This window comes from Cervus canadensis, chromosome 2, assembly GCF_019320065.1.
Source record: "Cervus canadensis isolate Bull #8, Minnesota chromosome 2, ASM1932006v1, whole genome shotgun sequence".
Classification (NCBI taxonomy): Eukaryota; Metazoa; Chordata; class Mammalia; order Artiodactyla; family Cervidae; genus Cervus; species Cervus canadensis.
In genome coordinates, this window is record NC_057387.1 from 13,077,207 (window position 1) to 13,091,428 (window position 14,222).

General features: G+C 58.6%; 1 protein-coding gene across 11 annotated transcripts in view; it reads left to right on the plus strand.

Moving 5' to 3' along the window:
- ARHGEF11 (Rho guanine nucleotide exchange factor 11) overlaps nt 1–13,001 on the plus strand; it is a 108,832-nt gene extending 95,831 nt beyond the window's left edge. For 9 of the 11 annotated variants that reach the window (XM_043453204.1, XM_043453222.1, XM_043453231.1 and 6 more), the window contains 19 exons: nt 186–365; nt 454–501; nt 704–891; nt 1,128–1,274; nt 1,544–1,623; nt 1,724–1,849; nt 2,406–2,523; nt 3,381–3,559; nt 4,099–4,174; nt 4,497–4,664; nt 5,362–5,452; nt 6,227–6,352; nt 6,794–6,855; nt 7,744–7,962; nt 8,314–8,676; nt 9,713–9,808; nt 10,697–10,944; nt 11,127–11,316; nt 11,908–13,001. In XM_043453204.1, coding sequence (XP_043309139.1) covers nt 186–365; nt 454–501; nt 704–891; nt 1,128–1,274; nt 1,544–1,623; nt 1,724–1,849; nt 2,406–2,523; nt 3,381–3,559; nt 4,099–4,174; nt 4,497–4,664; nt 5,362–5,452; nt 6,227–6,352; nt 6,794–6,855; nt 7,744–7,962; nt 8,314–8,676; nt 9,713–9,808; nt 10,697–10,944; nt 11,127–11,316; nt 11,908–11,963 — 2,761 coding nt within the window. In that variant the 3' untranslated portion in view covers nt 11,964–13,001. The remainder of the gene's footprint in view (nt 1–185; nt 366–453; nt 502–703; nt 892–1,127; nt 1,275–1,543; nt 1,624–1,723; nt 1,850–2,405; nt 2,524–3,380; nt 3,560–4,098; nt 4,175–4,496; nt 4,665–5,361; nt 5,453–6,226; nt 6,353–6,793; nt 6,856–7,743; nt 7,963–8,313; nt 8,677–9,712; nt 9,809–10,696; nt 10,945–11,126; nt 11,317–11,907) is intronic. The other 2 variants (XM_043453263.1, XM_043453260.1) reach the window with 2 other exon arrangements.
- The last annotated feature ends 1,221 nt before the right edge of the window (nt 13,002–14,222 follow it).

Sequence of the window (14,222 nt, forward strand, 5' to 3'; positions counted from 1 at the left end):
GAGAGGAAGGAGTGTCTGTGGTAAAAGCGGTTTGTCACTGAGCAGCGTCTGCCACAGGGAGTTCGGGCACGTTGGGTCTGGTGTTTGGCGTGGAAGCCTCCAGTGCCGAGGCAGGCCCTGAGAGGGAGGAGCAGGTCAGAGCTGGTCGGGTGTGAGACCCCAAGGTCTCTTGCTGTTCCATCCAGTTCACGCTCAGAGATTCGCCTGGGCCGCTCTGAAAGTCTGAAGGGCCGGGAGGAGATGAAGCGGTCCCGGAAGGCAGAGAACGTGCCCCGCTCTCGCAGCGACGTGGACATGGACGCCGCGGCGGAGGCCGCCCGCCTCCACCAGTCAGCCTCCTCATCTGCCTCCAGCCTCTCCACCAGGTGGGCGGGGCTCGGGGAGGGCTCCGCCCACTGGCATCTTGCGGGCCAGGCAGCCCAGGGTGGCTGAGAGCTGACATTCTCTCCACAGGTCTCTTGAGAACCCAACACCTCCCTTCACCCCCAAAATGGGCCGCAGGTGAGTGATGGGTGCAGCAGCAGTCTCTGTTAGGTGTCCCTGACCCAGCCGTGCCTTCTGCTGGCCTGTTGGTGGTGCAGCCCCTCTTCTGGCCCCCTGGTTTCCCAGGGCCCAGGACAGGCAGGTTGGGCAGGAGAGTGGGGGACACACCCCACGTTTGACCTCCTCCTGTGACACTGAGCCGCCACCTCGTTTCCCCCAGGAGTATCGAGTCCCCCAGCTTGGGGTTCTGCACAGACGCCCTCCTCCCCAACCTGCTAGAAGACGATCTGGGCCAGCTGTCTGACCTGGAGCCAGAGCCAGATGCCCAGAACTGGCAGCACACAGTGGGCAAGGACGTGGTGGCCAGGCTGAGCCAGAGGGAGATTGACCGGCAGGAGGTCATCAATGGTGAGACCAGCTGCCTCTCCCCGCTTCCACGCTGACTCGTGTGGTAACAGTGCAGGGCACCTTGGACGCAAAGGGTGGTAGAGAAGAGAGGGTGGGGCCTTAGGGGCATGGCCGGCCCATGCTGTGATTCCTGTGAGGACCACCTCCATTCTGGCCTTCAGGAGAGGTCCCAGGAGATCCTTGCTGATGGCTGTCCTGCTGTCTTTCTGCCCCTCCTTGTCCCTTCACCTGCTCAGAGCTGTTCGTGACCGAAGCGTCCCATCTGCGCACACTCCGGGTCCTGGACCTGATCTTCTACCAGCGGATGAAGAAGGAGGGCCTACTGCCCCGCGAGGAGCTGGCCCGTCTCTTCCCCAACCTACCTGAGCTCATCGAGATCCACAGTGAGGAGCCCCTCGCCCGCCCCCTCCCCTGGCCAGACTTCAGATTTCTGCCCACATGCCAGGACCCCCAAGCACATAGCCCCTGCCCGTACTCTTTGCGGGGAGAACCTGATGCCCAACCTGAAGCCAGTATTCCAACTCCCCCACGAGTGAAGTGGCTCCCAGACCTTGCCCCCACAGCACGACCCTCAGAGCCCTCTTCCCCCGTCACCAAGGGCCTGGCCTTGCAGCTCAACCCCAGGCGCTTCTGTCTTCTCTCCTTGCCCCAGATTCCTGGTGTGAAGCTATGAGGAAGCTCCGGGAGGAGGGCCCCATTATCAAAGAAGTCAGTGACCTCATGCTGGCTCGGGTATGGCTGCCCAGGCCCCAGGGAGGCCTTGGAGGAAGAGGGGGAGAGGTTCCAGGCAGGGGTGTGAGGTGGGCTCTGTGGTGTCCCTTCTCCCTGTCAGTTCGACGGCCCCGCCCGGGAGGAGCTCCAGCAGGTGGCCGCACAGTTCTGCTCCTATCAGTCCATCGCCCTGGAGCTGATCAAGACCAGGCAGCGCAAGGAGAGCCGGTTCCAGCTCTTCATGCAGGTACGCGTGGCCTCTGCTTGTCGCCGCTGAAACCAGCCAGTCCAGTCTTAACTCAGTCAGGCTGAGGGGGAGAGCTTACCAGGTCCACCCACCATCTCTCAGACTACCCACTGGCCCCCAGCTCCAGGCACCCTGGCCTCTTCTCTCTGCCAGGGTTGGTGACCAGCACCTCTGCTCCATCCACACCCTCCCCAGGCCCCCTCTTCAGAAACACTGACATATACCCACTCTCAAGACAGAGACACCAGACTTGCCATCAGATGGCCCTGCTCACCTCCTGCTGCCTGTATTTACTCAGATGGATCTCAGTTTGTTTGTCTATAAAGTGGGAGTAATCCCTGTTTTATGTGGCTTGACCATATCCCTTTCTTGGGCTGTGGTCTCCCTACCCCACCAGCTTTTTTCTAAATATCAAAGCGAGAAGCTGCCACCACCGTTTCTGAGTGACTCTCTGGAATTGGGACCTATTTAGCATTTGTGCTGTCCTGTGGCCTGGAGCCCACAGGCCAGCTCCTAATCTGGGGTGCCGTCTCCCTCTGTGCGTCCTTCCATGCAGGAGGCCGAGAGCCACCCTCAGTGCCGGCGACTGCAGCTCCGAGACCTCATCATCTCCGAGATGCAGCGTCTCACCAAGTACCCGCTGCTGCTGGAGAACATCATCAAGCACACGGAGGGTAGGGCCCTGGACGCCCGGCCTGGGGAGGCAGCAGCCCCATGGCCCAGAGCCCGGTCCTGGCACAGCCCTGCTTGTGACCTTAGCAAGTCACTTGACCTCTCTGGTCCTGAGGGTTTCATCCTTGTGTTCTTGCGGTCAGTCTCAGAGAAGACAACCATTGTGATGCACTTTGGCAGTAAATAAGGTGCTCAGCACAGGAGGAGGTTCAGGCTGTCCCCGGCCTGTGTGGGGCCTCTGTGCAGATGGGAGCGGAGCCTCTGATGATGTGGGGTTGGCACACGGGGTACCGTGGCTCCTCTGAGGGGCGTGGTTCCGCACCAGAGCATGTGACTGGATTTTAGTCCCATTCATGCCCCCTGCTGGACGTCTCTGGGGGCGTTGCGATGCACAAAAGGCAGCCGTGCATGGTGAGTTACTCCAGAGGAGTACGGGACCAGGCTGAATAGGGGGTCTAGCCCTGTCGTCACTGTCCCTGGGATCCCGAGCACCTTTCACCACCCTCAAGTTGGAGACGTTGGTGTCAGTGTGGAGAAGTGGGAAGGACCCACAACCCCCTGTTCTTAGAGGGAGGCGCTATCGCTCCCTCGGTCCCCATCGTGTCCCCACACCTGTAGGGCCAGTTGTAGTCTAGGCAGGAATTCCTAAGAGCCATCAGTGTCTGCAGAGCAGAGGTCTGAAGCCCGTGGATCCTCAGAATATGTCGTCCTTATGTTTGAGGTCCAGGTTAGGCAGGGTGGCATGTCCCCACCCACCCCCGTGATGTGTGACTGGCTGGCCCCGGTAGCCAGCTCCTGTCAGGCTCTGGCAGACTCGTCTGGCAGGAGCCCTAAAAACCCCTCGTTACCCCGTGGGCAGGCGGCACCTCTGAGCACGAGAAGCTCTGCCGGGCCCGGGACCAGTGCCGGGAAATTCTCAAGTATGTGAACGAAGCAGTGAAGCAGACGGAGAACCGGCACCGCCTGGAAGGCTACCAGAAGCGCCTGGACACCACCTCCCTGGAGAGGGCCAGCAACCCCCTGGCCGCAGAGTTCAAGGTCAGAGCCCCACAGGCACACGTGCTTCTCGGGCCTCCTTAGGAGCAGCAGTCCACCCAAGACCTGGAGCGTACTGGGGGAGGAGACCTGTGCCCATGTGTACAAGGACGTGTGATGAGGGCCCCGGAATGACACAGCAACGGTGGCTGTTGCCGCCTTGTCCCTGGACAGACAAGGGCAGACAGCCCAACAACAGAGGCCGGGTGTGAGAACTCAGCCTGCAAGAGCAGGAGGTGGGGATGGACTCGAGGTAACAGTGAAGGCCATTTGGGAGGAAATAAAGCTGAAGGGACAGGCAGGACCCTCTTAGGAGGATCAACAGTGTGTGGTGGGTAGAGAACCCCCCGCCAGGGCCACCAGTGTATCCCCCAGCACAGCACGTGGCTTGTGACTTTGCAGTTGCCTTTTTACTTGTCTGCATCCCCCACAAGAGTGTGAGGGCAAGGGACTAGTTTTTGTTCACACCACTGATGCCCAGCACCTTAGCATAGAGTCTAGGTTCTCAGATGCTTGTTGAATGAATGGTGTCTCTCTCACAGAGTTTGGATCTTACAACCAGAAAGATGATCCATGAGGGGCCTCTAACCTGGAGGATCAGCAAGGATAAGACCTTGGGTAAGCGCCAGGGGCCTGGGACCAAGAGGGAATCTAGGGCATCACCCGGGCTCTTCCTCTCTGGATCATCAGCTCTGTACCTGGTGCTCTCAAGGGCGGTAAGGTAGCTGGGAGGCAGCTCCAAGCACCACTGGGGTTGAGAGCTCAGGGCACCTTAAGCACAGCACGGGAGAAAGAACCAAAAACCAAGCAGTTGGAGGTCAGCAGACTCCAGGGCTCCCCAGACCCTGAGGACGACCATCCAGGAGCCTCTGGTATCCCAGGTGTTGGTGAGGGCTGAGCAGGCAGCGGGGAACCCCTCACAGACATCACCCTCCTCCAGACCTCCACGTGCTGCTGCTGGAGGACCTCCTGGTGCTGCTGCAGAAGCAGGACGAGAAGCTGCTGCTCAAGTGCCACAGCAAGACGGCCGTGGGCTCCGTGGACAGCAAGCAGACCTTCAGCCCCGTGCTCAAGCTCAATGCCGTGCTCGTCCGCTCGGTGGCCACAGGTACCCGTGAGGAGACGGTCCCAGCGGGCCCGGGTCCCAGGCCATGCGCCCTGCTACTCCTGTCCAGTGAGCGCTGGGTGATGAACTTACTGGCCTGCCCGTGTGACTTTCCTTCCACCCAGACTCATCTAAACAGGAAGATGTGGTTCAGTCTGGGGTGGGATGGCGACTAAGGTGGACAGCCTGGTGCAGGCCGGATGGGATGTGAGCACCTAGGGTGGACTGAGGATGAGGAAGCAGAACTGGGCAGAGATCAGTAGGACATGCCTTCCTGCTGCAGGAGGGACAGGCAGAGTTCACACCCACAGTCCAGAGCCCAGTCCAGTGCTCGGAGCACTTTAGTGAGAAGCGGAGCATGTACCAGAAGGGCTCTGGGCTCGCTTTCTTCAACTGTATCATGGGGAGTGATGCCTGTCTCTTAGCGTGAGGTGAAAAGGGAGGATGGGTGTGATGTAAACCTTCAGCCCTCACTGTGAGGAAAGTGGGAGATAATGACTATGAAGATGGCATTAGAGGAACCAGAATGGCCTCTGTCCTTCCTGTAAGTGGAACCCAATGACCTCGGTCCAACTAGTGCTGCATTCTGCATCTGGTTGAGGGTCAGGGTTTCAAGTCCACACTTTGTCACCCAACCCAGGCTGCAGTCATGCCCCTGCCACCCCCAGTACAGACCCTTCTGCTTCTCTGTCCTGCACAGATAAACGGGCCTTCTTCATCATCTGTACCTCTGAGTTGGGCCCACCCCAGATCTACGAGCTGGTGGCTTTGACATCATCGGACAAGAACACGTGAGGATTGCTGGGAAGCGAGGCAGTCCCGCGTAACTGCCATCCCCGTGGGACCAGGGCGGTGTGTGAGGACTTGGACAGTGAGACCAGGACTGGGCCCAGAGTGGCTAGAGGATGGGGCCTTGGCGCAGAAGAGGGAGATAAGACAGATGCAGAGAGGCTTTCGGGATCACCATTCCTGACCCCATGAGCGGCCTGTCCAAGGAAGGAGGCGTTACCAGCAGTCTTCCAGCCAGTCCGCTGCTCCTCTCCTTTCTCTGGCCACACTCCCTTCCCCTGGGTTCTTCTCTTCCTCCATCAAGTGTTTTAAATGCCCACACTCTTCAAAGGTGTTTGCCTCCAGAACTGTCATCTCCACCCCCCGGCATCCACCCGCCCATATTCCCGGCAGTAGCCAGCCTCAGTAGTAGCCTGTCTGACCTAGAGGCCAGAGACAGATTGGGTCAGACAGTTTCTCGGGGCTTTCATCTGTGAATGTGGATAGTGCTGCCTCTTGGGAGCTAGGTTGAGAGAGAACAGATACAGAGTGCAGAGCGCAGAGCCTAACAGAGGGTTGGTGTTCAGCAGTTGGTAGCTGTGAGTAATATAAACCTGCCCCAAGCAGGGGCAGCCAGTCAGAACTGCACGGGAGGCGGGACCCCCGCTGGGCAGAGGGTCCTCAGGGCAGGTTCTGGCAAAGGGCTTCGCAGCCCTGGCTCGGGGTGGGTGGGGGAGACACTGTGCTCCTCTGTCCTGTTCTCACCAGCAGACCTCTCTTTTCCTGCTGAGCGACAGGTGGATGGAGCTCTTAGAAGAGGCTGTTCGGAATGCCACCAGGCTCCCTGGAGTTGCCCCAGCACCCACCCACCCCCCGCGCCCAGGCCCCCAGGAGCCAGCCGACCAGAGCCCCACACCCAGCAGGTGGGCAGCCTTCCGGGCCCGTCACCATCCCCGCTCCAGGCCAGTCATTTGCTGCTTCTGAGCACTTCACCCCTGGGTTTGGGCAGCCTCAGCTGACAGATGTTAGCGGGCAGGTGGAGTAAGGTCCGCCCACACCTCCACCTTCTGGCCCTGCCTGTTTTTCCCCCCATTGCCCTGCTCAAACTGTGCCTGAATTGTGAGGGCGAGGGGGTAGAATCAGGACCAAGACAAGCTTGGCCAGCACTCACCCTCCTCTCCAGGTTGCTAACCAGACAGCAGGTCTGAAATCTAAACCACTGCCTTCTTTGGCCCTGCTCCTTCATTGCCCATGTGAACGCAGGAGGCCAGAGTGGAATTTCATTACGTGGCCACCTCCCAGCTGACAGAGAGCCAGAACTCCAGGCGGGCGGGCCTCCCTCACCCTGACTGTTCTCCCCGCAGGGCAGGACCGGATGACTCCGAGGTGTTCCACGGTGAACCGGAGCCTGAGGCAGCCCCTGCAGGTAAGGCCCTGAGCTGTCCCGGGGGGGCTGACCCAGTTCATTTCCCTTAGGCACAGGTAAGGAGGTGGCTGGGGTTGATGGGAGAGCCATAAAGGGCCATAATAACAGAGAAAAACAGAATGAGGAAGGAGGTCTTGGAAGAGGGCAGAAAACAGGCTAAAGTGAACAGAGCTTCCCACCTGAGGAGGAAGCGAGGGCAGGTGGGTAGAGTCTGGGGGCTCCTAATGAAGAACAAGATGCCCTTAGAGATGTGCTGGGACAGGAATCCTGAGGATGGGGGTGGGGAGTGGAGCTCAGAGGGCTGCAGAGACAGTCACTAGGATGGGATCGACAGGGGCACAAGGGTCCCAGACAGAACTCTCGGTGAGTTTTTAATGTGAAGTAACTTATCGCCTCGAGTTTAGAGAGAAATCTCTGTGGGTAGGCTCCCTGGCTGGGTCTGTTTTCTGTTTCCTTCCACTTGAATGCTTCTCCTAACTCCCGCCCCACTTCAAGTCTTTGTGCAGATAGATTGTCAGCTTTGCACGAAGTTACCTTCTTTGACCACTCGGTTTAATACCAGCATTCCTGATCTCCCATACCCCCGCGTATGGTTTTTTCTTTCCTATCGCACTTTCATCGCTAATTCATGTAGTTAATTTGCTTATTTTCTTTTTCTCTATGTTCGTCAATTAGAATTTAAGTTCCACAGGGCAGGGGTCTCTGTTTTTTTTCTACTGATGTGTGCCAGGAGCCTGGGACAGTGCCTGGCCATGATTGAGGCTCAGTAAACATTGTGGAATGAATCAGCCAGTGTTCCCAGCCCCTTGAACCCAAAGCTGGACCTGGGATTAGCCTGTCCATGCCCTCCCTTTTCCCCTGCTTACACTGTCCTCCCATCTGAAACAGGCATGGGGTGCCAGCAGAGAGTCAAAGGGAAGCACTCGGCCCTGCTGGCAGATGCTGAACAGGAGGGCAGCGTGGAGGACGAGGAGCTGGGAGCCCTGCCTCACCCTTCTGCCTCGCTGAATAGCGAGTACAGGGGAAGCAGGACCAGGGACCCCATCCTCCTGCCCCTCCCGGGCCCTCTGTTCATGGAAGGACTCGCCGATGCAGCCCTGGAGGACGGTGAGTGCCTCCTGGCCCTGACTGTCAGCCCCCAGTGCCCCAGCAGCTTGGCCGGTGTCGACAGGCAGATACCCTACTCGGCCTGCTCAGAGGTTCTCCCTGAGTTGTGCTCCAGGAGAGAAGGATGCAGAGAGACCGTTGTTGCTCCTGTCCCCCCGCCCCGGCCTCCACCCTACCCCCCAGCTGGTTGGCCAGGGCCCCCCAGCTCCACGCTGTGGCTGCAGAGGCAGTGTCACCAGGTCGGGGGTGGGAGAAGGGAGCCGCAGCCCCCACCTCCTCTGCACCCCGCCCCCCGCCATGGCCAGGTGCGTGGTCCTGTGTCCAGGAAGCCATCACCTGCTTCCCCTCCAGTGGAGAACCTGCGGCACCTGATCCTGTGGAGCCTGCTGCCTGCTCACCCCGCGGACCCACGAGCTGCCGGGGAGCCCGAGGATGACCTGACCCCTACACCCTCCGTCATCAGCATCACTTCGCACCCCTGGGACCCAGGCTCCCCGGGGCGAGCTCCCACTGGGGCCGAGGGGGATGATGCCCCACTCTCGGGGCCAGAGTGGAGCCAGCAAGGGCAGGAGAACATGGCTCTGCGGTCTCTGGAACAGCTGCCCCCAAGGACCAGGAATTCTGGGGTCTGGGAATCTCCCAAGCTAGACAAGAATCCGGAGGAAGAAGCTTCGAGCACAGAGGGCACAGGAAGCTACAAGGTTGTAAGAAAAGGTAAAGTACGTTGGGGTGCCCCCGGGGGCGCACTGAGTCTTCAGCTGGCTGCTTCCTTCCCGCCCCGTCTGGAAGCCTTGTGTGCAGAGGCTTGTCCGGATCCCGGGGAAGGAGACATGCTGACATCATGTAATGGCTTTGGGGTCAGACAGCCAAGGTACAGGGTCCTAGTTCCATTACTTAATATCCCTGTGACCCTGGGAGAAATTCTGAAGCCCCTCTGGACTTCATTCTACGTTATGAGGATATCACTGTGGCACAAGTCAGCTGCCAATAAGTTTCTGCTAGCGTTCTTCACTGCTCTTGCAGTCCTAAGAAGTGGGGCTTTTCTCAGGATCTTCATCCCCAGAAAGACACGGGCAGAGGGCTGCAGCGGGTGGCTCCAGAGAGCAGCAAGGAAGGCACTGATGTGTGGGACGGAGGCGGGGTGGGTCTGGAGGCAGAGCCAAGAGGAGGGGCTGCAGGACAAGGCTGGGAGCCGTGTGGAGACAGGGGGTCCCTGGTGAATGAGCAGGGAGCTAGGACGGCCCCGGTTTAAGACAGGAAAAGCCAGGACTGGCTGGGACTGGGGCTCAGGGCAGGTTTGGCCAGAGCCCAGACGACAGAGCAAAGAGTCAGGGCAGCCTGGTCTGAGGAGTGCAGCAGGGGAGGAAGTGAAGCGCAGGGTGCTCGGGCAGTGGGAGGGCGTCCACACCAGTGCCAGGGGGTCTCCTTTCCTCCCCCAGTGCCCAGCTCTGCCTCCTTTTCCAGGAGCATTTTTCTCTCCACCTGCCCGAGGTCTGCGCTCTCTCCTGGGTTTCTGGGACCTGACCTTCCTTCTCTCTCCTCTGGTGAATTGGTGAATCGGTGGAGCAGTTCTCTGTGGCTCTGCGGGGTGTAATCATGTGTGATCTTGTGTTCACTGTGTTCTTCCCTTTTTCTTTTTCTTCACCCCGCCCCACACCCACCTCTTCTTTCTCCGTCTCCTTCCTGCTCCGGCGCCCTCCCCTCTCCTCCTGTCTCCTCTCTGCTCTCCCTGGTGGTGGTGTTGGTGCAGCGGAGGTGGCAGGCAGCAAGGCGGTCCCTGCACTGCCAGAGAGTGGCCAGTCAGAGCCTGAGCCACCCGAAGTGGAAGGCGGAGCAAAGGCTACGGGTAACGACCCTCTCCCTGGAGCCAGACAGGCAGGGCTGGAGTGGGAGCCCTTGAGGGCAGAGCTGGGCTTCTGGTGTTAGACCCTGGCCGGCAGTCGTGTGGACACGCCCCCCCAACTGGAATCAGGGAGAGTAGGACGTGGGCCTAAAGGTGGCGGGCAGACCTGTGCCAGCCCCTCTCCGCGAGCTGCGCAGGCCCCTTCCCGAGCGGTGGAGTGAAGCGGCTGTGCTTCGTCACAGGAGGCGGGGGAGGGGAGCGCAATGTCGTTCTGAGCCACCTCTCCCGCACACCAGCCACAACACCCGTCAGGGTCACTGTGGAGAAGGGCTTGTGAGGCCTTCCAGGCTCCTGGACATATTCCTGTGCTGACTGTCCTGTCAGGGACCCTCGGCATCCTTCTCTAGCTATCCCTGACCCCCTCTGATGAGTTCAGGTATCGCAAAGATCACCAAGTAATTGGCTATTGGGGAGGGGGCTGTGTTGAAGTTCAGCAGAGCCTGAGATGGGGCAGAAGGAGGCACCCACCCACCTCTTTCAGAAGCATCTAAAGCCAGCTCACCCCCCTCTTCACCCTTCCTTCAGGGAATGGGGGCCACTGTGGTTTCCCAGAAGAAACACAACCACCCTGCCCCTTCTCCTTTAACCTCCACCACTAGCTCCTTAGTCTCCCCCCTGGTGTGGGCCCCACTGGGCAATACCAGCATCTCAAAGGTTCTCAAGGTGAAGGGTTTTGGGAGACTGGTAGGCAGCTTGGGGCCAACCTGCTCTGAGCTCATCTGCAAGATGGCTTTCCTGGGCCCGTGGGTCAGCCTGGGAGACATTGGGGGAGCAGAAGACGGCTTAGGCTTCTCTGTTTGCCTCCTAATCTCTCTGTCTTGCTGGGGACAGGGAACTGCTTTTACGTCAGCATGCCAGCAGGACCCCCCGACTCGAGTACTGATCCATCAGGAGCACACGTGAGCCCTTCCCAGCCTGACGGCCTCCCTGCCTGGCAGACAGAGCCTCAGCCCCCACTTCAGGGAGGCCATGGAGATCAGAAGCGCCCCGGCCGCTCTCCCCCAAGTCTGGCCCTCAGGGACGTGGGCATGATCTTCCGCACCATCGAGCAGCTTACCCTCAAGCTCAACCGGCTCAAGGTAAGGGCTCGGGCCACCAGAGGCACAGGCCGTCCCCCGAGACCCATCACCCACAAGAGTTGTCTCCGCAGGAGCCCTAGATCCTGGCCTGGGGCTCTGCTCTCAGCCCGCCCCACCACCCTCAAGCACAGCCTCTTCCCCAGAGGGGCTGGAGAGCAGATGTCCCTCTGCTACTCTTCCAGGACATGGAGCTGGCCCACAGAGAGCTGCTCAGGTCCCTCGGGGGTCAGTCATCTGGCGGCACCACACCTGTGGGCAGTTTCCACACAGAGGCAGCTAGATGGATAGAAAGCTCCCTCTCCCCTCCAGCCAAGGAGCCCCTGGCCTCTGACTCCATGGACAGCCGCGAACTGGGGCCCTGTCCTGAGGACGGTGAGTGAGGTCCTCTGGGGTTGGCGGGGGCAGGGGCAGGGCGGAGGGCGCGTGGAGAAGGCCTTCGGCTCCTGAGGAAACATCACCACAGGGCTATGAGAAGATGGGGGAGTTCTGAGAAGGGGTCTCATTTTTTTTTCCCCTCAAGTACAACTTATTCACTCATTTCCTCAGCTTCAGGAGGAGGAAACTCCCCTAAAAGTGGGAACCTTAGAACTGAACCCTCTTTTTTCTTGGATTCTGGAGATAACCAACCAGGAAGAACCTAGTCTCACATCCAAAACCCGTCCTTAATAAGTAGTTCAGAAGTAGATTGTGTGGGCTGGGGCCACGGCTGTGCTTCTGCTCAGGCAGGCAGACCCATACCTACACATGGGTTTGGGGGCCAACAAAACAGAAGTGGGATTCAGCAGACAGCCCCTTTCAGGCCCCACAAGAAACTCTGAGGTTTCTGGTGGCGGAGAACGCCTGTCACGGAAGGATGGCACTGAAGAGCTGCTCTCACAGGCTTGAGGACTGCCCAGGAGAAACATGGGGGGAGGGTCATCTTCTCAGAGGCCAGCTCCTCACCACCATCCCCACTCCCCACAGGCCCCACTGCGCTGGAAGACGGCACGGCAGACACAGCCACGTCCCCAGGACCGTAGCTGTCGGAACCACTGACTCCTCACATCCCCACTCCTCCGCTAGGGACTGGCCTGAGGCAGGGCACGGGGTGGGGAGACCCCAGACCTCCTCCCCATGGTGAGCGGTTGAGGAGAAGGCTCCAGCCGAGACCCCGGGGGAGATCCCCAGGGAGATCCGCATGTTGCTTGGTCTGCTCAGATTGGAGTCAAGTTTCAATGTCTTTTCCCTTCCCTTCGGCCCACCCTGTCAAGGCCTCCTGTCTCCTAAGCATGCAGACTGCATCTGAAAGGCCCCCCTCGCCCCCACGCACTTGTGCGCGCCTGTATGTGTGGGTGCCCTCAGACAAGCCAGTGTGAGTGTAAGGAGGCAGCTCCGGTGTAAATGCACTTTCTTCCTCCCCTCCCTTCTCCACAGGACCCCCAGGCTGGGGTGGGTGTCTCCTCCTCCTCTCTTTGTCACTTTGGTTTCCTATAAATATGTATGTATTGTATGTGTATCTTTGCTATTGTAAATAACTTCACCCTTTTTTGTTTCTGGTCCTGGAGCACTGGAGGCAGTTACAGAGGGGCTGCTAAGGGAACAGGAGGTTCACTTGGATCTCCTAGTTCGCGGCCCAGCTCCAGGATCAGGGCCCAGAGGTGGAGGCGTCCCTGAGGCCTCCAGCTTCCAGCCTCCTTGGCCCGGTGCTGAGCTCCTCCCTCCCTCCCTCCCAGGACTTCTCATCTTCAGGGGAATTTCTTACCCCACCTGTGTCCACCCTTCCCCACCCTCTCCCTGTAGAAAACCAGTGTATCAGGTACAGAGCTGAAAACTGGGCGCCAGGAGAGGGGTAGGGGGTTGAATGCTGGAGTCCCTAAACTAACCTAGGACCACCCCCCAGGGGCTACCACAGCCTTGGCCCCCATTACCACATCCACTCCACCCCCCACTGACTAATAGAATATACACACTGTGCTAGGTGTATATATACATATATATATATAAATATATATATATATAATATATAAAATATAGATACGGAAATGACTGTTTTGCTGTTAAAATAATGTATACTCTTATTTTCTTCCTTTCATGGTTAAGTTTTTTTTTTTTTTTTTTTTTAAGAAAAGTTAAATATTCTTCAACTGTGGTGGTATATGTGTGATTCTTGGAACCACTGTAATCAAAGTTACTGTAGTTGTTCCCTCTGAGACTGGTTGGCATTGGATAGAAGGAACGGAACGCAGCCCCCAGACCCAGGCCTCGCCATATTCCCTCCCGAAGCTCCAGGGTGCACTTGCTGAACTTCAGTTGGGGAAACCAAGTGATACAGCCCCCTGCGGCTAAGACATCCAAAGACACTTATCTCAGTTTAAACACACACGCAAAGGAGCAGCGGTCCCAGAGGCACGAGCCCTCACGGGCTGCCCTCAGTGAGCCGTAGGACTTCAGGGCAACACAGAGGGGAGGGTCACCTCTGAGGCCTGGCCAGATGCCTTCGGAGTCCTCGGGCAAGCTCTGACACCCTCCGGAAGCAGCTCGTCAGACACGGCCACGCCCCCAGGACTGTAACCATTCAGACCTCCTCTCTTGGCTGTCATTGTTGGACTAAGGGACCGATTCTCTTTCCCCTCTGTTTTACGTCCTAAACCCAGCATAATGCTGAGTGCTGGCCTTGGGAGCTTACAGTCTGGTTGGGCATCAGAATGAATACATGATCCATTCTTGATAAAGTGTAGGGATGAGTACATGGGCTGTAAGGCTCCACTGAAGCTTTAGAAGGCCTCAGGCAGGGGGAACAGGAGAGGCTGGGGTGACGGGACATCGCCAAGCACCTGGGGATTCAAAGAGCTGCTCCTGCACCCTGCTCCGTGCAGTAGCTCAGTGGCCAGCTGCCAAGAGGCCAAGCAGCAGTGCTGGCGGATGGAGGCAGGGAGGGGACTGTGGGGGCCACAGAGCCTCACAGAGAGGCACAGCGAGCAGATCTCTGTTGAGGCAACGGAAACAGGAGTGGGGGTCGAGAGGACGTGACCAAGTTAGATGTGCTCAGAGGTGAAGGGACGTTTCTCAGGCACTCCCGGAAGAGTGAATGTCAGCTCCCCAGAAGCCAGCCCTGGGCTCTGGAGGCATGATCAGGCCATCTCAGTGGGGGGTAGCACTGCAGGGTGAAGAGTCAGGGCCCCCACTTCTCCTGCCCCCGGCACCAGCTGGGTGGCTCTGGTTTCAGGTTGCTGACGGCAGTAGGCAGTGTCATCAAGGTTCACGTTTAGTGCTTTGTCTTTGCTACAAACATGATGAGA